A 24854-nucleotide genomic window follows, 5' to 3' on the forward strand; every position below is an offset into this window, starting at 1 on the left:
TGAACTATTTTAACAGTTGGAAAAAACAAAACAAAACTCTAGACCCATACCAGCAGTGTCACCTGGAAAAATTGGTAGAAATGCATGTCTATAGCCACACTCCAAAGTTATTTGAGAGTTAAATATGGAAGTACCTATGTTGTTCAATATTTATTTTTATTAGGAGCATGTGGTTGAATTGGAAGCAATGTAACAGACCACAAAATGGTCTATCTTCCCTTTCTGTGATTAGATGACTTTCTATTGGCAGCTCAGTTTTGTTAAACCCATTAATTCTGATAGCAAGAGCTCTTTAATCTTCCTGCTTCAACAGGAAGTAATCACTCTTCCTTTTCAACAGTGTGATTTCTCAGAATACTGCTACCATTTTATCTCGGCTCCTGGAGAGTTAGGATTGAAATCAGGGCCTTTAAGCAGGGAGATGATTGCTGTGCCAATAACTTGGTTGTTGACTTCACACTAATCACTTTATTTCTTCTAGTCTCCTTTTTTAATATGTAGAATGAGAAAATACTTCCCACCTCCCAAGTTTGTTGTATATACACCAAATGATAAAATGAATATGAAAGTGTTGCATAAATAGAAAAAACACTGATCATATAAATGTTTCTAGTTATCTTTTGTTGCCTAAAAGATTAGGCTTGTGGAAATTTGACTTTGGGAATTTTTTTCATTTAAGAAATTTGCTTTTAAAAAGATACTTAAGAGTTCAATATGGGTAGTCTTCCCGGAGCCTATTAGATGCCCCACTAGTTTAATGTTTTCTTCTATCACAAGAGTTTTTGGACTGCTACAAATTTGATCTCAAAGACATTCATGCCCATTTCATCCAGATGCCACTAGAAATGTCATCTGTGCAGCTCTTAAGCCCTATTTGTTTCTTGACCTCTTTTATTTACCCCAAAGCTCTAAAATATGCACCTTTTGAGATGTTTTCCTCACCATTCTTCTGGCTGTTTTCTACAGGACTAGCTAATTTTCTTCTGTCTTTAATTATAGTGTGCTCATTCAATTCTTCAATCATATATTGAGTGTTGGCTTCCCATTTCCCATTTAATTCCAGGAATGCTGCTGTGAAGGTAGGGCTAAATGAAGTCCTTTTACAACATGCCAGGAATTTATTGCTTGACTGCATCTCTTTCATCTCCTGGAAGTGTAGTAAAAGTACTTGTGTACCTCAGTATGGTAGCTGTTAAAGAGCTTTTTATCATTTCTCTAAGAAGAGGCCAAAAAAAGCTTTAGTAGAAGAGGGAGGAAGATCACAGTCCTAGCATGTGACAACTGCAAATATCTAGTCATTCTCATAAATATGTTTTAAAGTGTGGAAGAAAGTATGGAGAAAACAAACAAAGAGAAGCTTTGCAGCCTTTATTTCTTAACAAGTACAGTGGAGGAGGTAGTAGTACCTCTGAAAGTATCCTTTAAAAATCTCGCTAACAGACTTTCTCTATAATTAAAGATAGGGGGCTTGCCTAGGTGCCGTTCTGACTCTGAAGGGAACTCTATTTGCAATGGTAAGGTCTGTTTTTAAGAATTGCAAAAAATGAACTTAGTGTACTTTCAGTGCCTTCTTTTTGTAATATGTTAACTATCAATGACTCATTTACTAATGATCTATTGCTACATAACACCCTATTCTAAAACTTATCAAGTTAAACTAAAACTATTTAATTTTATTTCATGTTTTTTCTGGGGGGTCATGAATTTAGGAAGGGGTTACCTGGGAGACTCTTCTGCTCTATGTGGTGGTATTCACTTGGGATATGGGGTGGTATGGAAGATAAAAAGTAGCTTCACTTACATATCTGACTCCTTAGTGACTGGAAGCCTGAACTCAGCTGGACTGCTGACAAGAATGTCTACATTTGACCCCTCTAGCTTGGTAGTGGCAGGATATTTCAACTTCTTATACTGTGGCTCAGGTCTTTTGAGGACTGTTCCAAAGCAACCAGGTGGAAATTACTGGCTTTTTATGACCTAGCCTGAGATGTCATGTAGTATCACTTCTGCTGTATTTTGTTGGTTCAGAACAGGAATAAACTCACTTGTATTCAAGGTAAAGGGAATAGAGGCCTTTCTTCTCAGTGTGAGGAGTATCATAGAATTGGTGACCATGCTTTAAAACTTCCACTGTAGTAAAGAAAAAAAATTGCTCCCTGTATCTATGACACCAATGATTTAGTTTATTTCCAGGTGGGTACACAAAGTTGATAGCACATAATTCACAGTCCATTGAAAAGTAGCATGTATTAGGCAAGAGAGACAGGCTGGTACTTTTAGTAAGAATATTATTGTTTTCAATTGAAGATAGTCATCGAGCTTTGATTGGATGAGAGTTTGCCCATTTATTTGAACCTTAAATCATACCTGGATGCAAAATAAGAGGTCCTGCTTGTAGGACCTGAATGCAATATGTATTAATGCCTCAACTTGCCTTGCTCTTTGTTGATAGTTTCAAAATTGCTTCTTAGTTTGGAAATTAAGGGGTTCCCTGATAGCTCAGTTGGTAAAGAATCTACGTGCAATGCAGGAGACCTGTGTTTGATCTCTGGGTTGGGAAGATCCACTGGAGAAGGGAAAGGCTACCCACTCTAGAATTCTGGCCTGGAGAATTCCCTGGACTGTATAATCCATGGGGTCGCAAAGAGTCAGACACGACTGAGGGACTTTCACTTTTGGAAAACGTAGGACTGGTCAAAACTGGCTTTCTACTCTGTCTTCTGTTTTTGTTATAAAGATATTTCTTGTGTTACTGCCACTTCAGTCTCATCAGATAAGGAAACCAGTCCCTCTTTTTTTTTTTGTTTTTTTCTTGTCTTGTAATAGATCAAAATTAAAACATAGCTAACTTGCACCTCTGGAAAAACAAACCCTGCTTGTTGCATTGGATAGGTGCAAATTCCCAAGAGGTTTATATGAAAAACAAAGCTTTGTATATCTCTGCCATCCCAGTGTACAAGGGCTCCAGTTTGGCTATGATGTTTTTCATTTCCAAAACCAATATTGCCAATATTTTTAGTACATGGAAAGGCTGTTCCTGTCAGGTTCTGAGCATACAGTTACATCTTTTGAAGGCCTGGTCTAGTATTCTCTGTGATGCTGTAATAGATTCCTAGTTCTGAGGGAAATGTTCTGGCTTTATGACAAACTAGGGCAGGGCTAGAAACAGTTTATACTGGGATCTTTCCTGGTGCTATTACTGTTAATTCATTTGCTTTCCTAGTGCTATTACTGTTAATTCCCATGAAATGATTTGTACTTGGTGCAGTTGCCCTTTTCATGTGTTTTTGCATTCCCCTTTTCTTCTCTTTTCCACAAATACTTCAGGCTTCCTGTGTCTATTTCTGGTCATGTCTCTGGATATTTATCAATTAAAAAGTCAGATAATACTACCAGTAAAGTTGCAAAGAAAGGCCCCTAATGTTTCTTTTCTCATTTTCTCTGAAAGCATTTGATTTTAAAAGAGCAATGTGGGAAAACAGTAACAAAACCCAACAAACCAGCAAACCAGGTAACATTTTGCACTAATATACATTGATGATGTATTATAAGGAAATATCCTAGTAACAATGAATCTTGACTCTGAACCTTGCTAATTTGAAAGTTATTTTGTGTGTTTTTTCTTTTTCTCTAGGTACACAATGCTAGTGATTTGCTGATCAAACCCCTGGAGAATTTCCGGAAGGAACAAATAGGCTTCACAAAGGTACATTTTCTCTACGTGTGTAGATACTTTTTTTTATAGCATGTGGATAGTTGTTTGGGCTACCACCCTTCACCCTTCAAGCTTGAGGAGGATTCATCTCTATAAGAAAACTTCTTATCAGAAAGTGAGAACATCTGGATTTAGCTCCTGACTGTGCTTCCAGCTACCTGTAACTGTGGACAAGATACTTCTCCTTTTGGAGCTTCAGATTCTCCATATGGAAAATGGGAACTTGATAATAATAGATATTATTTAAAGATGACTTACTATGTTCTGAGCCCTGGGCTAGGTGTTTTACATTCATTCTCTTAATCACAACAAACCTGTGAGGTTCTGGTATTATCCCCATTTTACAAATAAGGAAACTGAAGTTTGAACAAGATAAAGACCATGACCAAAATTATCGTGATGTAGTTAGTAACTGACAGTCACTAAGATTTAAAACTGAGGATCTGTTTAGCTTCAAATCCCACATGCTTTCAATTAAACTATACTGTCTATATCTGTGTTATCCAATATGGTAGCCAAAAACTATATAAAGAAAATAAAATTAGTTTCTCAGATATGATAGTCACATTTCAAATGCTTAGTGAGTCACATGTGGCTAGTGGCTGTTGTATTGGATAGTGCAAACATAGAACATTTCCATTATTGTAGAAATTTCTACTGGGCAGCATTGTACCAGATAATGTCAAATTCCCATGGATCTCTCTGATTCCCCAGTGTCTCATGAAGGGGCATGAATAATTGTCAAATTTCTTTTTTTTCATGAGAATATTTGGAGAAACTTTATTCATAATAGCCCCCAAACTGGAAACAGCCCAAAGGTCCATCAATGGATAAATTATTGCCAATGAGTTTTCTAAGATGCTTCCATGTCCTGTTGTTGTTGTTGTTCAGTTGCTAAATTGTGTTTAACTCTTTGCAATCACATGGACTACAGCCTGGCAGGCTTCTTGTCCTACACATTCTCCCAGAGTTTGCTCTAATCCATTTCCACTCATTTGGTGATGCTATCTAATGATCTAATCCTCTGCCACCCCCTCTCCTTTTGCCTTCAATCTTTCCCAGCATCAGGGTCTTTTTCAATGAGTTGGCTCTTTACATCAGGTGGCCAAAGTATTGGAGCTTCAGCTTCAGTATCAGCCCTTCCAATGAATATTCAGGATTTATCTCCTTTAAGATTGACTGGTTGATCTCCTTGCAGTTCAAGGAACTCTCAAGAGTCTTCTCCAACACCACAGTTCAAAAGCATCAGTTCTTCAGTGCTCAGCTTTCTTTATAGTCTAACTCTCACATCCATACATGACTATTGGAAATACCACAGCCTTGACTAGACAGACCTTTGTTGGCAAAGTAATGTCTTTGTCTTTGCTTTTAAATATGCTGTCTAGGTTGGTCATAACTTTCCTTCCAAGGAGTAAGCGTCTTTTAATTTCATGGCTGCAGTCACCATCTAAGTGATTTTGGCACCCAAGAAAACAAAATATGCCATTGTTTCTACTTTTCCCCCATCTGTTTGCCATGAAGTGATGGGACTGGATGCCATGATCTTAGTTTTTTGAATGTTGGGTTTTAAGCCAGCTTTTTCATACTCCTCTTTCATCTTCATCAGGAGATCTTTAGTTTGTCTTCACTCTCTGCCATTATATTTGTATCATCTGCATATCTGAGGTTGTTGATATTTTCCCTCACAATCTTGATTCAGCTTGTGATTCATGCAGCCCATCATTTTACATAATGTATTCTGCATATAAGTTAAATAAACAGGGTGACAATAACAGCCCTGTCATACCATCTCCTACCATCTCTGGGTTGTCCCAGAGCACCAACTTTGAGTGCCCTGCTTTATGTATCAAATTTGAACTGGTCATCTATTTTACATATGATAATATACATGTTTCACTGCTATTCTCTCAAATCATCCCACCCTCGCCTTCTCCCACACAGTCCAAAAGTCTGTTCATTTTTTTTTATTCTATTTTATTTTATTTTTAAACTTTACAATATTGTATTAGTTTTGCCAAATATTGAAATGAATCTGCCACAGGTGTACCTGTGTTCCCCATCCTGAACCCTCCTCCCTCCTCCCTCTCTATACCATCCCTCTGGGTCGTCCCAGTGCACCAGCCCCAAGCATCCAGTATCGTGCATCGAACCTGGACTGGCAACTTGTTTCATACATGCCATTATACATGTTTCAATGCCATTCTAGAAATCTCCCCACCCTCTCCCTCTCCCACAGAGTCCATAAGACTGATCGATACATCAGTGTCTCTTTTGCTGTCTCGTACACAGGGTTATTGTTACCATCTTTCTAAATTCCATATATATGCGTTAGTATACTGTATTGGTGTTTTTCTTTCTGGCTTACTTCACTCTGTATAATAGGCTCCAGTTTCATCCACCTCATTAGAACTGATTCAAATGTATTCTTTTTAATGGCTGAGTAATACTCCATTGTGTTTATGTACCACAGCTTTCTTATCCATTCCTCTGCTGATGGACATCTAGGCTGCTTCCATGTCCTGGCTGTTATAAACAGTGCTGTGATGAACATTGGGGTACATGTGTCTCTTTCAATTCTGGTTTCCTCAGTGTGTATGCCCAACAGTGGGATTGCTGGATCATAAGGCAGTTCTATTTCCAGTTTTTTAAGGAATCTCCACACTGTTCTCCATAGTGGCTGTACTAGTTTGCATTCCCACCAACAGTGTAAGAGGGTTCCCTTTTCTCCACACCCTCTCCAGCATTTATTGCTTGTAGACTTTTGGATTGCAGCCATTCTGACTGGCGTGAAATGGTACCTCATTGTGGTTTTGATTTGCATTTCTCTGATAATGAGTGATGTTGAGCATCTTTTCATGTGTTTGTTAGCCATCTGTATGTCTTCTTTGGAGAAATGTCTATTTAGTTCTTTGGCCCATTTTTTGATTGGGTCATTTATGTTTCTGGAGGTGAGCTGTGGGAGTTGCTTGTATATTTTTGAGATTAGTTGTTTGTCAGTTGCTTCATTTGCTATTATTTTCTCCCATTCTGAAGGCTGCCTTTTCCCCTTGCTTATAGTTTCCTTTGTTGTGCAGAAGCTTTTAAGTTTAATTAGGTCCCATTTGTTTATTTTTGCTTTTATCTCCAATATTCTGGGAGGTGGGTCATAGAGGATCCTGCTGTGATGTATGTTGAAGAGTGTTTTGCCTATATTCTCCTCTAGGAGTTTTATAGTTTCTGGCCTTCTGTTTAGATCTTTAATCCATTTTGAGTTTATTTTTGTGTATGGTGTTAGAAAGTGTTCTAGTTTCATTCTTTTACAAGTGGTTGACCAGGTTTCCCAGCACCACTTGTTAAAGAGATTGTCTTTAATCCATTGTATATTCTTGCCTCCTTTGTCAAAGATAAGGTGTCCATATGTGCGTGGATTTATCTCTGGGCTTTCTATTTTGTTCCATTGATCTATATTTCTGTCTTTGTGCCAGTACCATACTGTCTTGATAACTGTGGCTTTGTAGTAGAGTCTGAAGTCAGGTAGGTCGATTCCTCCAGTTCCATTCTTCTTTCTCAAGATAGCTTTGGCTATTCGAGGTTTTTTGTATTTCCATACAAATTGTGAAATTATTTGTTCTAGCTCTGTGAAGAATACCATTGGTAGCTTGATAGGGATTGCATTGAATCTATAAATTGCTTTGGGTAGTATATTCATTTTCACTATATTGATTCTTCCAAGCCATGAACAAGGTATATTTCTCCATCTATTAGTGTCCTTTTTGATTTCTTTCACCAGTGTTTTATAGTTTTCTATATATAGGTCTTTAGTTTCTTTAGGTAGATATATTCCTAAGTATTTTATTCTTTCCGTTGCAATGGTGAATGGAATTGTTTCCTTAATTTCTCTTTCTGTTTTCTCATTATTAGTGCATAGGAATGCAAGGGATTTCTGTGTGTTGATGTTATATCCTGCAACTTTACTATAGTCACTGATTAGTTCTAGTAATTTTCTGGTGGAGTCTTTAGGGTTTTCTATGTAGAGGATCATGTCATCTGCAAACAGTGATAGTTTTACTTCTTCTTTTCCAATTTGGATTCCTTTTATTTCTTTTTCTGCTCTGATTGCTGTGGCCAAAACTTCCAAAACTATGTTGAATAGTAATGGTGAAAGTGGGCACCCTTGTCTTGTTCCTGACTTTAGAGGAAATGCTTTCAATTTTTCACCATTGAGGATAATGTTTGCTGTGGGTTTGTCATATATAGCTTTTATTATGTTGAGGTATGTTCCTTCTATTCCTGCTTTCTGGAGAGTTTTTATCATAAATGGATGTTGAATTTTATCAAAGGCTTTCTCTGCATCTATTGAGATAGTCATATGGTTTTTATTTTTCAATTTGTTAATGTGATATATTACATTGATTGATTTGCGGATATTGAAGAATCCTTGCATCCCTGGGATAAAGCCCACTTGGTCATGGTGTATGATCTTTTTAATGTGTTGTTGGATTCTGATTGCTAGAATTTTGTTAAGGATATTTGCATCTACGTTCATCAATAATATTGGCCTGTAGTTTTCTTTTTCTGTGGGATGTTTGTCAGGTTTTGGTATTAGGATGATGGTGGACTCATAGAATGAGTTTGGAAGTTTACCTTCCTCTGCAATTTTCTGGAAGAGTTTGTGCAGGATTGGTGTTAGCTCTTCTCTAAATTTTTGGTAGAATTCAGCTGTGAAGCCATCTGGACCTGGGCTTTTGTTTGCTGGAAGATTTTTGATTACGGTTTCAATTTCCGTGCTTGTGATGGGTCTGTTAAGATTTTCTATTTCTTCCTGGTCGAGTTTTGGAAAGCTGTACTTTTCTAAGAATTTGTCCATTTCTTCCACGTTGTCCATTTCATTGATATATAATTGTTGATAGTAGTCTCTTATGATCCTTTGTATTTCTGTGTTGTCTGTTGTGATCTCTCCATTTTCATTTCTAATTTTATTGATTTGATTTTTCTCCCTTTGTTTCTTGATGAGTCTGGCTACTGGTTTGTCAATTGTATTTATCCTTTTAAAGAACCAGCTTTAGCTTTGTTGATTTTTGCTATGGTCTCTTTTGTTTCTTTTGCATTTATTTGTGCCCTAATTTTTAAGATTTCTTTCCTTCTACTAACCCTGGGGTTCTTCATTTCTTCCTTTTCTAGTTGCTTTAGGTGTAGAGTTAGGTTATTTATTTGACTTTTTTCTTGTTTCTTGAGGCATGCCTGTATTGCTATCAACTTGCCCCTTAGGACTGCTTTTAAAGTGTCCCACAGGTTTTGGGTTGTTGTGTTTTCATTTTCATTCGTTTCTATGCAAATTTTGATTTCTTTTTTGATTTCTTCTGTGATTTGTTGGTTATTCAGCAGCGTGTTGTTCAGCCTCCATATGTTGGAATTTTTAAACAGTTTTTCTCCTGTAATTGAGATCTAATCTTACTGCCTTGTGGTCAGAAAAGATGCTTGGAATGATTTCAATTTTATTGAATGTACCAAGTCTAGACTTATGGCCCAGGATGTGATCTATCCTGGAGAAGGTTCCGTGTGCGCTTGAGAAAAAGGTGAAATTAATTTTTTGGGATGAAATGTCCTATAGATATCAATTAGGTCTAACTGGTCTATTGTATCATTTAAACTTTGTGTTTCCTTGTTAATTTTCTGTTTAGTTGATCTATCCATAGGTATGAGTGAAGTATTAAAGTCTCCCACTATTATTGTTTTATTGTTAATTTCTCCTTTCATACTTGTTAGCATTTGTCTAACATATTGCGGCGCTCCCGTTTTGGGTGCATATATATTTATAATTGTTGTATCTTCTTCTTGGATTGATCCTTTAATCATTACATAGTGACCATCTTTGTCTCTTTTCACAGCCTTTGTTTTAAAGTCTATTTCATCTGATATGAGTATTGCTACTCCTGCTTTCTTTGGTCCCTATTTGCATGTAAAATCTTTTTCCAGCCCTACACTTTCAGTCTGTATGTGTCCCCTGTTTTGAGGTGGGTCTCTCGTAGACAACATACGTAGGGGTCTTGTTTTTGTATCCATTCATCCAGTCTTTGTCTTTTGGTTGGGGCATTCAACCCATTTACGTTTAAGGTAATTACTGATAAGTATGATCCCGTTGCCATTTACTTTATTGTTTTGGGTTCGATTTTATACACCATTTTTGTGTTTCCTGTCTAGGGAATATCCTTTAGTATTTGTTGGAGAGCTGGTTTGGTGGTGCTGAATTCTCTTAGCTTTTGCTTGTCTGAAAAGCTTTTGATTTCTCCTTCATATTTGAATGAGATCCTTGCTGGGTACAATAATCTGGGCTGTAGGTTATTTTCTTTCATCATTTTAAGTATGTCTTGCCATTCCGTCCTGGCTTGAAGAGTTTCTGTTGAAAGATCAGCTGTTATCCTTTTGGGAATTCCCTTGTGTGTTATTTGTTGTTTTTCCCTTGCTGCTTTTAATATTTGTTCTTTGTGTTTGATCTTTGTTAATTTGATTAATATGTGTCTTGGGGTGTTTTGCCTTGGGTTTATTCTGTTTGGGACTCCCTGGGTTTCTTGGATTTGGGTGATTATTTCCTTCCCCATTTTAGGGCAATTTTTAACTATTATCTCCTCAAGTATTTTCTCATGGTCTTTCTTTTTGTCTTCTTCTTCTGGGACCCCTATGATTCGAATGTTGTAGCATTTAATATTTTCCTGAAGGTCTCATAGATTTTCCTCATTTCTTTTAATTCGTTTTTCTTTTTTCCTCTCTGATTCATTTATTTCTACCATTCTATCTTCTAATTCACGAATCCTATCTTCTGCCTCTGTTATTCTACTATTTGTTGCCTCCAGAGTGTTTTTAATTTCATTTATTGCATTACTCATTATATATTGACTCTCTTTTATTTCTTCTAGGTCCTTGTTAAACCTTTCTTGCATCTTCTCAGTCTTTGTCTCCAGGCTATTTATCTGTGATTCCATTTTGATTTCAAGATTTTGGATCAATTTCACTATCATTATTCGGAATTCTTTATCAGGTAGATTCCCTATCTCTTCCTCTTTTGTTTGTTTTGGTGGGCATTTATCCTGTTCCTTTATCTGCTGGTATTCCTCTGTCTCTTCATCCTGTTTAAATTGCTGAGTTTGGGGTGTCCTTTCTGTATTCTGTCAGTTTGTGGAGTTCTCTTTATTGTGGCGTTTCCTTGCTGTGTGTGGGTTTGTACAGGTGGCTTGTCAAGGTTTCTTGTTTAGGGAAGCTTGTGTCGGTGTTCTGGTGGGTGGAGCTGTATTTCTTCTCTCTGGAGTGCAATGAAGTGTCCAATAATGCGTTATGAGATGTCTATGGTTTTGGGGTGACTTTGGGCAGCATGTATCTTGGAGCTGAGGGCTGTGTTCCTTCGTTGCTGGAGAATTTATTTGGTATGTCTTGCCCTGGAACTTGTTGGCCCTTGTGTGGTGCTTGGTTTCAGTGTAGGTATGGAGGCATTTGATGAGCTCCTGTCAATTAATGTTCCTTGGAGTCAGGAGTTCCCTGGAGTCCAGGTTTGGACTTAAGCCTCCTGCTTCCAGTTATCAGTCTTATTTTTACAGTAGTTTCAAAGCTTCTCCTTCTATACAGCACCATTGATACAACATCTACGTTAAAGATGAAAAGTTTCTCTATTGTGAGGGTCACCCAAAGAGGTTCACAGCGTTACATGGAGAAGAGAAGAGGGAGGAGGGAGTTAGGGGTGACCCGAATGAGATGAGGTGGAATCAACAGAGGAGAGACTGGGCTAGCCAGTAATCTCTTCCTTATGTGCAATCCACAACCAGACCGCTCAGAGTTGTTCATGGAGTTATACAGAGAAAAGAAGAAGGAGGAAGGTTACAGAGATGTCCACAGGGTAAAAGGGGGGAATGAAAAGGAGGGAGACAGATCCAGCCAGTAATCAGTTCCCTAAGTGTTCTCCACTGTCTGGAACACACAGAAATTCACAGAGTTGGGTAGAGTAGAGTTAGTGACGAGACACAGGTGATCTGGTGTAGAAAAAGGAGAGTCCAAAGAGAGAGAGCAGTCAAGCCAGTAATCTCGCTCCGTAGTGAAAAATGGGTACTGAAGATTGGGTTCTTAAAGGTATAAAAATGGTAACAAATACATAAAAGCAAAAATTAAAAATCTAGAGTAGAGTTTGCAATTTCAAACATATGATGTTAAAGAAAAGAAGAAGGAAAAGAGAGAGAGAAAAAACAAACAAACAAAAGCAAACAAGGCTGTGAAAATTATAATGAAAATATAGGTACAAAATTCATAACTAATACCAAAAAGCAAAAAGTAAAAATCTAGAGTAGAGTTTGGAATTTCAAAAACACAATCTTAAAAAAGAAGAAGAAAAAGAAAGAGAGAGAGAAAAAAACAAACAAAAACAAACAAAGTCGCATAAATTATAAAGAAAATACAGGTACAAAATTGATAACAAATACTAAAAAGCATAAATTAAATATCTAGAGTAGAGTTTGGAATTTCAGATATACAATGTTATTAAAAGAAGAAGAGAAAGAAACAGAGAAAGAGAAAAAAAAAGGGTCACAGAAATTTAAAAAAAAACTATAGGTACAAAATTTATAAAAAATACCAAAAACCTAAAATTAAAAATGTAGAGCAGAGTTTGGCAGTTCAAAAATACAATGTTAAAGAAAAGAATGAAAAAAAAAAAAAAAAAAACAAGGGCAAAAAAATTATAAAAAATATATATATGAAATTTGCTTTAAAAAAATAGGGTTTTTTTTTTTTTTTGCAAAGTAATCAATTATAAAAGTGAAAATTAAAAGAATAATAGAGGACTTAAAATTTTTTTTTAAAAATTAAAAAAAAAGAAAGAAAGAATGTTCGTAAAAGTAGTAAAAATATATCTAGGACTTTCTCTGGTTTTGTTGTGAGTATTGTGGGTTCAGTTCATTTTTGGCTAGTTCCTTGGTCCAACTTATACTTCTCAAGATCTATAGGCCCCTTCCTATGTAGTTGGTACTAACCACAGGGCTTTAATCTATTGCCTGTAGCTTCCAAGGCAGTTCCCTCTGTTATAGCTTCTTCTGTTTGCTGGTCTCTTCAGTGTCTGGTTTCCGCCCTGACACAAAGGGGATGGTGGTGGACACTTTTATTTTTTTTTGGTCACTTGTTCAGTTGTGCTGTGGGGAGGTAGGGAGGGATGCTCCAAACAAATACCACTGGCGTGTGCTCGCAGTGCCTCAGCCACACTGGGTCTTCCCCCGCTCACGGTGCGTGTAGCCTCTCTGCCCACACTGCTCAGGCTCTAGGTTGCTCCACCGCGAACCATCCGTGGCTGGCCCTGGGCTGCCTGCGCCTCCCAGATCCAAGCCGCTCAGGTTCAGGCACTTGGGTAGTCCTCAGAGGCGCAGACTTGGTTGGGCCTGCGTTTTGTGTCCTTCCCAGATCCCAGCAGCTCAGGTGATGAGGTGTTTGGCGCACGTGATTGCTGCAACTTATCGCCTCCCTGCCGTTCGGTTATCTAGTTGTGCAACTGGTGCACCTTCTCAGGCAGATGTTGACCGTCCAGACCCCCAAGAAGTTTTAGTTAGCAAAAAAGCCTGCTTACAGTTTTATAGATAATGTCTCTCTGGGGCTGCGATTGCCCCCTTCCGGCTCTGGTTGCCTGTCACTGGAGGGGGATGATCTGCCACCGGCTTTTTCTGTCTTAGGTTAGGGCTGGCTTTTCGTGTGGTAGATATCCCACAGTCTGGTTTGCTAGCCCAAATTATTTCTCTCAGATAGCGCTCAGGGTATTCAGGCCAGATCTTTACTCTCAGCAATGCAGCCCGCGCCGTGCCTCCCTGCCCAGGCCAGCCCAGCCCCCGCTTGGCAGTGGCGTGTGCAGGCATCTGCGCTGCTTCTCCACTGGGGGAGTTACCGTAGGGCTCACAATGTGCAGGTTTTAATTGTTTATTTATTTTTCCTCCCTGTTATGTTGCCCTCTGTGCTTCCAAGGCTCAGCACAGATTCGGCAGTGAGAAGGTTTCCTGGTGTTTGGAAACTCCTCTCTTTTTAAGATTCCCTTCCCAGGACAGAACTCCATCCCTCCCTCTTTTGTCTCTTTTTTTTTGTCTTTTATATTTTTTCCTACCTCCTTTCGAAGACTTGGGTTGCTTTTCTGGGTGCCTGATGTCCTCTTCTGGCATTCAGAAGTTGTTTTGTGGAATTTACTCAGCGTTTAAATGTTCTTTTGATGAATTTTTAGGGGAGAAAGTGTTCTCCGTGTCCTACTCCTCCGCCATCTTAGCTCCTCCAAAAGTCTGTTCTTTACATCTGTGTCTAATTTCCTGCCTTGCATATAGGATCGTCATTACCATCTTTCTATTTTCCATATATATGCATTCATATACTGTATTGGTGTTTCTCTTTCTGATTCTCTTTACTCTGTATAATAGGCTCCAGTTTCATTCACCACATTAGAACTGACTCAAATATGTTCTTTTTTTATATTTGAGTAATATTCCATTGTGTGTATGTACCATGACTTCCTTATCCATTCGTCTGCCAATGGACATCTAGGTTGCTTCCATGTCTTGGCTATTGTAAAGAGTGCTGCAATGAACACTTGGGTACATGTGTCTCTTTCAATTCTGGTTTCCTTGGTGTGTATGTCCAGCAGTGCGATTGCTGGATCATATGGCAGTTTTATTTCCATTTTTTAAAGGAATCTTCACACTGTTCTCCATAGTTGGCTGTCCTGGTTTGCATTCCCACCATGTGTAAGAGGGTTCCCTTTTATCTGCACCCTCTCCAGCATTTATTTTTTGTAGCCATTTTGATGGCAGTCATTCTGACCAGTATAAGATGATATACCTCACGGTGGTTTTGATTGGCATTTCTCAAATAATGAGTGATTTTGAGCATCTTTTCGTGTGCTTATTAGCCATCTGTATGTCTTCTTTGGAGAGATGTCTGTTTAGTTCTTTGGCCCACTTTTTGATTGGGTTGTTCATTTTTCTGGTATTGAGCTCCATGAGCTGCTTGTATATTTTGGAGATTAATTACTTTTCAGTTGCTTTGTTTGCTATTATGTCCTGCCATTCTGAAAGCTGCATTATCACCTTGCTTATAGTTTCCTTCCTTGTGCAAAACCTTTTAAGTTTAATTAGTTCCCGTTTGTTGAATTTTGGTTTTATTTCCATTACTCTGGAAGGTGTATAATAGATGATCTTGCTGTGATTTATGTCAGAGTGTTTTGCCTTTGTTTTACTCTAAGAGTGTTATAGTTTCTGGTCTTACATTTAGATCTTTAATACATTTTGAGTTAGTTTTTGTGTATGGTGTTAGAAAGTGTTCTAGTCTCATTCATTTACAATTAGTTGACCAGTTTTCTCCACACCACTTGTCAAAGTGATTGTCTTTTCTCCATTGTATATTTTTGCCTCCTTTGTCAAAGATAAGGTGTCCATAGGTGCATGGATTTATCTCTGATATTTCTATTTTGTTTCATTGATCCATATTTCTGTCTTTGTGCCAGTACCATACTGTCTTGATGACTGTAGCTGTGTAATATATTCTGAAGTCAGGAAGGTTGATTCCTCCAGGTCCATTTTTTCTGAAGATTGCTTTGGCCATTCAAGGTTTTTTGTGTTTACATACAAACTGTAAAATTATTTGTTGTAGTTTTGTGCAAAATACTGTTGGTAGCTTGATAGTGATTGGTTGACTCTATAGATTGCTTTGGGTAGTATACTCATTTTCTCTGTATCGATTCTTCCAATTCAAAAACATGGTATATTTCTCCACCTATCTGTGTCATCTTTGCTTTCTTGCTCAGTGTTTTTTAGTTTTCTGTATATAGGTCTTTTGTTTCTTTAGGTAAATTTATTTCTAAGTATTTTATTGTTTTTGTTGCAATGGTAAATTGGATTTGTCAGGGAACATTTAACAGGAGGATTCCTACATGTTGTTTTCTATTCCTCAAAGATTCTCTGTTCCTTATCAGTTCCTATTCCGAGAACGAGTAAAGCTGCACACAGTTCTCAGGACTGAGGTCATAGGATGAGACATGCAGTGACTCTTTTCAGTGTCAGTGACCTTGTATGTATTAGACTATCCAGTACTCTTGCCTGGAAAATCCCACGGACAGAGGAGCCTGGTAGGCTGCAGTCCATGGGGGCACAAAGAGTCGGACACAACTGAGCGACTTCACTTGTACTTTTCACTTTCATGCATTGGAGAGGGCAATGGCAACCCACTCCAGTGTTCTTGCCTGGAGAATCCTGAGGACGGGGGAGCCTGGTGGCCTGCCTTCTATGGGGTTGCACAGAGTTGGACACGATTGACATGACTTAGTAGCAGCAGCAGCAGCAGCCGCCTCCTCAGACAACCATTTGCCTTTTTGCATTTCTTCTTCTTGGGAATGGATCACTGCCTCCTGTACAGTGTCACGAACCTCAGTCCATTGTTCTTCAGGCACTTAATCTATCAGATCTAATCTCTTGAATCTGTTTGTCACTTCCACTGTATAATCACATGAGATTTGATTTAAGTCATGACTAAGTGATCTAGTGGTTTTCCCTACTTTCTTCAATTTATGTCTGAATTTGACAATACGGAGTTCACATTCTGAGCCAAAGTTAGCTCCCAATCTTGTTTGTGCTGACTATATAAAGCTTCTCCATCTTCGGTTGCAAAGAATATAATGAATCTGATTTTGGTATTCACCATCTGGCGATGTCCATGTGTAGAGTCTTCTCTTGTGTTGTTGGAAGAGGGTGTTTGCTATGAGGAGTGGGTTCTTTTGGCAAAATTCTGTTAGCTTTTTCCCTTCATTTTGTAGTCAAGGACTAAGCTTGCCTGTTATACCAGATATCTCTTGACTTAATACTTTTGTATTCCAGTCCTCTATGATGAAAAGGACATCTATTTTTGGTGTCAATTCTAGAAAGTCTTATAGGTCTTCATAGAATAATTCAACTCCAGCTACTTTGGCATTAGTGGATGTGACATAGATTTGGATTGCTGTGATATTGAATGGTTTGCCTTGGAAAAGAAGAGCGATCATTTTGTTGTTTTTGAGATTGCACTGAAGAACTGCATTTTGGCATCTTTTGTTGACTTTAAGAGCTATTCCCTGTCTTCTAAGGTATTCTTGCCTGCAGTAGTAGATATAATTGTCATCTGAATTAAATTTGCCCATTCCAGTCCATTTTAGTGCACTGATTCCTAAAATATGGATGTTCACTCTTGCCATCTCCTGTTTCACCACTTTCAATTTACCTTAATTCAGGGACTTAACATTCCAGGTTCCTATGCAATATCGTTTTTTTAAAGTACCAGACTTGGGAATGGGGTGGTCCTCTTCAAACAACACTGATGCTATCACCTCTTGAAATAACCCAATATCTTACGTGAAATATGTGAAATGGTGCTGGGACAAGCATCATGAAGGGTGACTAATGATACTCAATAATCTCCTGTGGCTTCAGTATGGACAGATTTTGAGCTGTTGCTCAGGGACGCTTTTGCTGGATAGTGCAAATCAACCCACTTGCAGAATTAATTTATATTCCACTTGAATCTATTGTCAGTTTAACTTGTTTGTTTAGGCCCCAGTGGATAGGCTCTTTCAGTGCTCTAAATGTCAGAAAGCTGTTTTGTAGCTGAGTCATTTCACAGAGACAGTGGTTCCCATCAGATTAGCCAATGTGATACCTCCTTTTACACAGTTCAGTTCAGTCGCTCAGTCGTGTCCGACTCTTTGGGACCCCATGAATTGCAGCACGCCAGGCCTCCCTGCCCATCACCAACTCCTGGAGTTCACTGAGACTCACGTCCATTGAGTCAGTGATGTCATCCAGCCATCTCACCCTCTGTCGTCGCCTTCTCCTCCTGCCCCCAATCCCTCCCAGCATCAGAGTCTTTTCCAATGAGTCAACTCTTAGCATGAGGTGGCCAAAGTACTGGCGTTTCAGCTTTAGCATCATTCCTTTCAAAGAAATCCCAGGACTGATCTCCTTCAGAATGGACTGGTTGGATCTCCTTGCAGTCCAAGGGACTCTCAAGAGTCTTCTCCAACACCACAGTTCAAAAGCATCAATTCTTCAGCGCTCAGCCTTCTTCACAGTCCAACTCTCACATCCATACCTGACCACAGAAAAACCCATAGCCTTGACTAGATGGACATTTGTTGGCAAAGTAATGTCTCTGCTTTTGAATATGCTATCTAGGTTGGTCATAACTTTCCTTCCAAGGAGTAAGCATCTTTTAATTTCATGGCTGCAGTCACTATCTGCAGTGATTTTGGAGCCCCCAAAAATAAAGTTTGACACTGTTTCCACTGTTTCCCCATCTATTTCCCATGAAGTGATGGGATCAGATGCCATAATTTTCGTTTTCTGAATGTTGAGCTTTAAGCCAACTTTTTCACTCTCCACTTTCACTTTCATCAAGATCCTTTTGAGTTCCTCTTCTCTTTCTGCCATAAGGGTGGTGTCATCTGCATATCTGAGGTTATTGATATTTCTGCTGGCAATCTTGATTCCAGCTTGTGTTTCTTCCAGTCCAGTGTTTCTCATGATGTACTCTGCATGTAAATTCAATAAGCAGGGTGACAATATACAGCCTTGATGTACTTCTTTTCCTATTTGGAACCAGTCTGTTGTTCCATGTCCAGTTCTAACTGTTGCTTCCTGACTTGCATACAGGATTCTCAAGAGGTAGGTCAGCTGGTCTGGTATTCCTATCTCTTTCAGAATGTTCCACAGTTTATTGTTATCCACACAGTCAAAGGCTTTGGCATAGACAATAAAGCAAAAATAGATGTTATTCTGGAACTCTCTTGCTTTTTCGATGATCCAGCGGATGTTGGCAATTTGATCTCTGGTTCGTCTGCCTTTTCTAAAACCTGCTTGAACATCTGGAATTTCACTGTTCACGTATTGCTGAAGCCTGGCTTGGAGAATTTTGAGCATTACTTTATAGCGTGTGAGACAAGTGCAGTTGTGTGGTAGTGTGAGCATTCTTTGGCATTTCCTTTCTTTGGGATTGGAATGGCACCTGAGCTTTCCCAGTCCTGTGGCCACTGCTGAGTTTTCCAAATTTGCTGGCATATTGAGTGCAGCACTTTCACAGCATCATTTTTCAGGATTTTAAATAGCTCAACTAGAATTCCATCACCTCCTCTAGCTTTGTTCATAGTGCTGCTTTCTAAGGCCCACTTGACTTCACATTCCAGGATATCTGGCTCTAAATGAGTGATCACACCATTGTGATTATCTGGGTTATGAAGATCTTTTTTGTACAGTTCTTCTGTGTATTCTTGCCACCTCTTCTTAATATCTTCTGCTTCTGTTAGGTCCATACCATTTCTGTCCTTTATCGAGCGCATCTTTGCATGAAATGTTCCCTTGGTATCTCTAATTTTCTTGAAGAGATCTCTAGTCTTTCCCATTCTGTTCTTTTCTTCTATTTTTTTGCATTGATCGCTGAGGAAGGCTTTCTTATCTCTTCTTGCTATTCTTTGGAACTCTGCATTCAGATGCTTATATCTTTCCTTTTCTCCTTTGCTTTTTACTTCTCTTCTTTTCACAGCTATTTGTAAGGCCTCCCCAGGCAGCCATTTTGCTTTTTTGCATTTCTTTTCCATGGGGATGGTCTTGATCCCTGTCTCCTGTGCAATGTCACGAACCTCTTTCCATAGTTCATCAGGCACTTTAACAGATCTAGGCCCTTAAATTGATTTCTCACTTCCACTGTATAATTATAAGGGATTTGATTTAGGTCATAGCTGAATGGTGTAGTGGTTTCCCCTCGTTTCTTCAATTCAACTCTGAATTTGGTAATAAGGAGTTCTTGATCTGAGCCACAGTCAGCTCCTGGTCTTGTTTTTGTTGACTGTATAGAGCTTCTCCATCTTTTACTGCAAAGAATATAATCAGTCTGATTTCGGTGTTGACCATCTGGTGATGTCCATGTGTAGAGTCTTCTCTTGTGTTGTTGGAAGAGTGTGTTTGCTATGACCAGTGCATTCTCTTGGCAAAACTCTATTAGTCTTTGCCCTGCTTCATTCCGTATTCCAAGGCCAAATTTGCCTTTTACTCCAGGTGTTTCTTGACTTCCTACTTTTGCATTGCAGTCCTTTATAAAGAAAAGGACATCTTTTTTGGGTGTTAGTTCTAAAATGTCTTGTAGGTCTTCATAGAACCAGTCAATTTCATCTTCTTTAGCATTACTGTTTGGGCCATAGACTTGGATTACTGTGATATTGAATGGTTTGCCTTGGAAACGAACAGAGATCATTCTGTCGTTTTTGAGATTGCATCCAAGTACTGAATTTCAGTAGCTTCTAAATGGTCGTCAGATGGTTCCTTTCCCACGTATCATATAGATGCCATGCAGGGCACTGTTGGGTACCTGGACATGGAAGACTTTTTGTTCCCTGTTTCTTGTAGGCAAGACTCTAGGCTCCATGACCTTCCCTGAATTCCAAAGGGCAAATTCAAACCCTTGCTAATCAGGTGAGGAGCAGCCGAGAAACCACCTGAGGCAAGATTTAAGGAACCAGAGAAGTTCATCAAGATTAGGAGACTTGGCCATCAGAGATGCTGTAGAGATTGTAATTTTTTCAGCAGTCACACCCTTTTGAAACTCTGCAGAAGAAAGAAGAATGCAAGACTGTTACTGACTTGATCCTTATCACATTACCTGAGACCAGGAGTCATAACTATATAAACTTTCCCTATTCCCCAGGGAGTGTGTGGTACAGCACCACCAGGGAGGTGCTGGCTTGTGATCCCCCTTTGCCTAGCAAAGGAATACAGCCACACTTTCTGTCTTCTCTATACCTTTGTATCCATATATCTATTCAGAATTGATGCACAAAGAGCATCAAAAAATTCTGGCATCAAAATTTTGGGTCAGGTTTTGGCATCAAAATTCTGGGTCAGGTGATCTCATACATGTCCTCTTTATTGAAGTTTTTTTGCGTAGATGTAACCTTTTGATTGGAACTCCTAATTTTCTCCTTCAAGCAGAGGAGTTTCCTTTGAGTCTGTTTTACAAACTGGATTTTTGGGGCAATATTTGTTTTTATTTTTTTATTTTATTTTTTATTTTTTTTTAAATTTTATTTTATTTTTAAACTTTACATAATTGTATTAGTTTTGCCAAATATCAAAATGAATCCATCACAGGTATACATGTGCTCCCCATCCTGAACCCTCCTCCCTCCTCCCTCCCCATACCATCCCTCTGGGTCGTCCCAGTGCACTAGCCCCAAGCATCCAGTATCGTGCATCAAACCTGGGCTGGCATCTCATTTCATACATGATATTTTACATGTTTCAATGCCATTCTCCCAAATCTTCCCACCCTCTCCCTCTCCCACAGAGTCCATAAGACTGTTCCATACATCAGTGTCTCTTTTGCTGTCTTGTACACAGGGTTATTGTTATCATCTTTCTAAATTCCATATATATGCGTTAGTATACTGTATTGGTGTTTTTCCTTCTGGCTTACTTCACTCTGTAGAATAGGCTCCAGTTTCATCCACCTCATTAGAACTGATTCAAATGAATTCTTTTTAATGGCTGAGTAATACTCCATTGTGTATATGTACCACAGCTTTCTTATCCATTCCTCTGCTGATGGACATCTAGGTTGCTTCCATGTCCTGGCTATTATAAACAGTGCTGCGATGAACATTGGGGTACACGTGTCTCTTTCCCTTCTTGTTTCCTCAGTGTGTATGCCCAGCAGTGGGATTGCTGGATCATAAGGAAGTTCTATTTTCAGTTTTTTAAGGAATCTCCACACTGTTCTCCATAGTGGCTGTACTAGTTTGCATTCCCACCAACAGTGTACGAGGGTTCCCTTTTCTCCACACCCTCTCCAACATTTATTATTTGTAGACTTTTGGATCGCAGCCATTCTGACTGGTGTGAAATGGTACCTCATAGTGGTCTTGATTTGCATTTCTCTGATAATGAGTGATGTTGAGCATCTTTTCATGTGTTTGTTAGCCATCTGTATGTCTTCTTTGGAGAAATGTTTGTTTAGTTCTTTGGCCCATTTTTTGATTGGGTCATTTATTTTTCTGGAGTTGAGCTGTAGGAGTTCTTGTATATTTTTGAGATTAGTTGATTGTCAGTTGCTTCATTTGCTATTATTTTCTCCCATTATGAAGGCTGTCTTTTCACCTTGTTAATAGTTTCCTTTGATGTGCAGAAGCTTTTAAGGTTAATTAGGTCCCATTTGTTTATTTTTGCTTTTATTTCCGATATTCTGGGAGGTGGGTCATAGAGGATCCTGCTGTGATGTATGTCAGAGAGTGTTTTGCCTATGTTCTCCTCTAGGAGTTTTATAGTTTCTGGTCTTATGTTTAGATCTTTAATCCATTTTGTGTTTATTTTTGTGTATGGTGTTAGAAAGTGTTCTAGTTTCATTCTTTTACAAGTGGTTGACCAGATTTCCCAGCACCACTTGTTAAAGAGATTGTCTTTAATCCATTGTATATTCTTGCCTCCTTTGTCAAAGATAAGGTGTCCATATGTGCGTGGATTTATCTCTGGGCTTTCTATTTTGTTCCATTGATCCATATTTCTGTCTTTGTGCCAGTAGCCTACTATCTTGATAACTGTGGCTTTGTAGTAGAGCCTGAAGTCAGGTAGGTCGATTCCTCCAGTTCCATTCTTCTTTCTCAAGATAGCTTTGGCTATTCGAGGTTTTTTGTATTTCCATACAAATTGTGAAATTATTTGTTCTAGCTCTGTGAAGAATACTGTTGGTAGCTAGATAGGGATTGCATTGAATCTATAAATTGCTTTGGGTAGTATACTCATTTTCACTATATTCATTCTTCCAATCCATGAACATGGTATATTTCTCCATCTATTAGTGTCCTGTTTGATTTCTTTCACCAGTGTTTTATAGTTTTCTATATATAGGTCTTTAGTTTCTTTAGGTAGATATATTCCTAAGTATTTTATTCTTTCCGTTGCAATGGTGAATGGAATTGTTTCCTTAATTTCTCTTTCTGTTTTCTCATTATTAGTGTATAGGAATGCAAGGGATTTCTGTGTGTTGATTTTATATCCTGCAACTTTACTATCGTCACTGATTAGTTCTAGTAATTTTCTGGTGGAGTCTTTAGGGTTTTCTATGTATAGGATCATGTCATCTGCAAATAGTGAGAGTTTTACTTCTTCTTTTCCAATTTGGATTCCTTTTATTTCTTTTTCTGCTCTGATTGCTGTGGCCAAAACTTCCAAAACTATGTTGAATAGTAATGGTGAAAGCGGCCACCCTTGTCTTGTTCCTGACTTTAGGGGAAATGCTTTCAATTTTTCACCATTGAGGATAATGTTTGCTGTGGGTTGGTCATATATAGCTTTTATTATGTTGAGGTATGTTCCTTCTATTCCTGCTTTCTGGAGAGTTTTTATCATAAATGGGTGTTGAATTTTGTCAAAGGCTTTCTCTGCATCTATTGAGATAATCATATGGTTTTTATTTTTCAATTTGTTAATGTGGTGTATTACATTGATTGATTTGCGGATATTGAAGAATCCTTGCATCCCTGGGATAAAGCCCACTTGGTCATGGTGTATGATCTTTTTAATGTGTTGTTGGATTCTGATTGCTAGAATTTTGTTAAGGATTTTTGCATCTATGTTCATCAGTGATATTGGCCTGTAGTTTTCTTTTTTTGTGGGATCTTTGTCAGGTTTTGGTATTAGGGTGATGGTGGCCTCATAGAATGAGTTTGGAAGTTTACCTTCCTGTGCAATTTTCCGGAAGAGTTTGTGCAGGATAGGTGTTAGCTCTTCTCTAAATTTTTGGTAGAATTCAGCTGTAAAGCCGTCTGGACCTGGGCTTTTGTTTGCTGGAAGATTTTTGATTACAGTTTCAATTTCCGTGCTTGTGATGGGTCTGTTAAGATTTTCTATTTCCTCCTGTTCCAGTTTTGGAAAGTTGTACTTTTCTAAGAATTTGTCCATTTCTTCCATGTTGTCCATTTTATTGGCATATAATTGTTGATAGTAGTCTGTTATGATCCTTTGTATTTCTGTGTTGTCTGTTGTGATCTCTAAAAAGTTATAAACCACTTCTTTTTGCTAAAATCTGATACATTTCACTTTTCCAATTAAATAGCGTATGTCTTTCAACCTCCATATGGCAGTTTGTGTATTTATGCAATTAGAAAGACGTTTGTTTTCTTCTCATTTAATGTGTCATTTACAACTTTATAAGACTTCAGTTCAGTTGCTCAGTAGTGTCCGACTCTTTGTGACTCCATGAACCGTAGCACGCCAGACCTCCATTTTCATCACCAACTCCTGGAGTTTAGCCAAACTCAGGTCCACTTAGTCGGTGATGTCATCCATCTCATACTCTGTTTTCCCATTCTCCTTCTGCCTCAGTCTTTCCCAGCATCAGGGTTCTTTCAAATGAGTAAGTTTTTCACATCAGGTGGCCAAAGTATTGGAGTTTCAGCTTCAACATCAGTCCTTCCAATGAATACCCAGGAGTGATCTCCTTTAGGATGAACTGGTTGGAACTCCTTGCAGTCCAAGGGACTCTCAAGAGTCTTCTCCAACACCACACTTCAAAAGTATCAATTCTTCTGCACTCAGCTTTCTTTATGGTCCAAATCTCACATCCATACATGACTAATGGAAAACCATAGCCTTGATTAGATGGACCTTTGTTGACAAAGTAATGTTTCTGCTTTATAATATCTAGGTTGGCCATAACTTTCCTCCCAAGGAGTAAGCATCTTTTAATTTCAAGGCTGCAGTAACCATCTGCAGTGATTTTGGAGACCAGAAAAATAAAACCAGCCACTGTTTCCCCAAATATTTGCCATGAAGTGATGGGATTGGATGCCATGATCTTAGTTTTCTGAATGCTGAGCTTTAAGCCAACTTTTTCACTCTCCACTTTCACTTTCATCAAGAGGCTTTTGAGTTTTTCTTCACTTTCTGCTATAAGGGTGGTGTCATCTGCATATCTGAGGTTATTGATAATTCTCCCAGCAATTATGATTCTAGCTTGTGCTTCCTCCAGCCCAGCGTTTCTCATGATGTACTCTGCATATAAGTTCAATAAGCAGGGTGACAATATACAGCCTTGACGTACCCCTTTTCCTATTTGGAAGCAGTCTCTTGTTCCATGTCCAGTTCTAACT

General features: G+C 38.6%; 1 protein-coding gene across 5 annotated transcripts in view; it reads left to right on the top strand.

Annotated features, from left to right (window-relative positions):
- OPHN1 (oligophrenin 1) overlaps positions 1-24854 on the top strand; it is a 627556-nt gene that overhangs the window by 219087 nt on the left and 383615 nt on the right. For all 5 annotated transcript variants that reach the window (XM_070784718.1, XM_070784715.1, XM_070784720.1 and 2 more), the window contains one exon: positions 3635-3706. In XM_070784718.1, coding sequence (XP_070640819.1) covers positions 3635-3706 — 72 coding nt within the window. The remainder of the gene's footprint in view (positions 1-3634; positions 3707-24854) is intronic.

The sequence above is a fragment of the Bos indicus genome, chromosome X (genome assembly GCF_029378745.1).
Source record: "Bos indicus isolate NIAB-ARS_2022 breed Sahiwal x Tharparkar chromosome X, NIAB-ARS_B.indTharparkar_mat_pri_1.0, whole genome shotgun sequence".
Taxonomy (NCBI): domain Eukaryota; kingdom Metazoa; phylum Chordata; class Mammalia; order Artiodactyla; family Bovidae; genus Bos; species Bos indicus.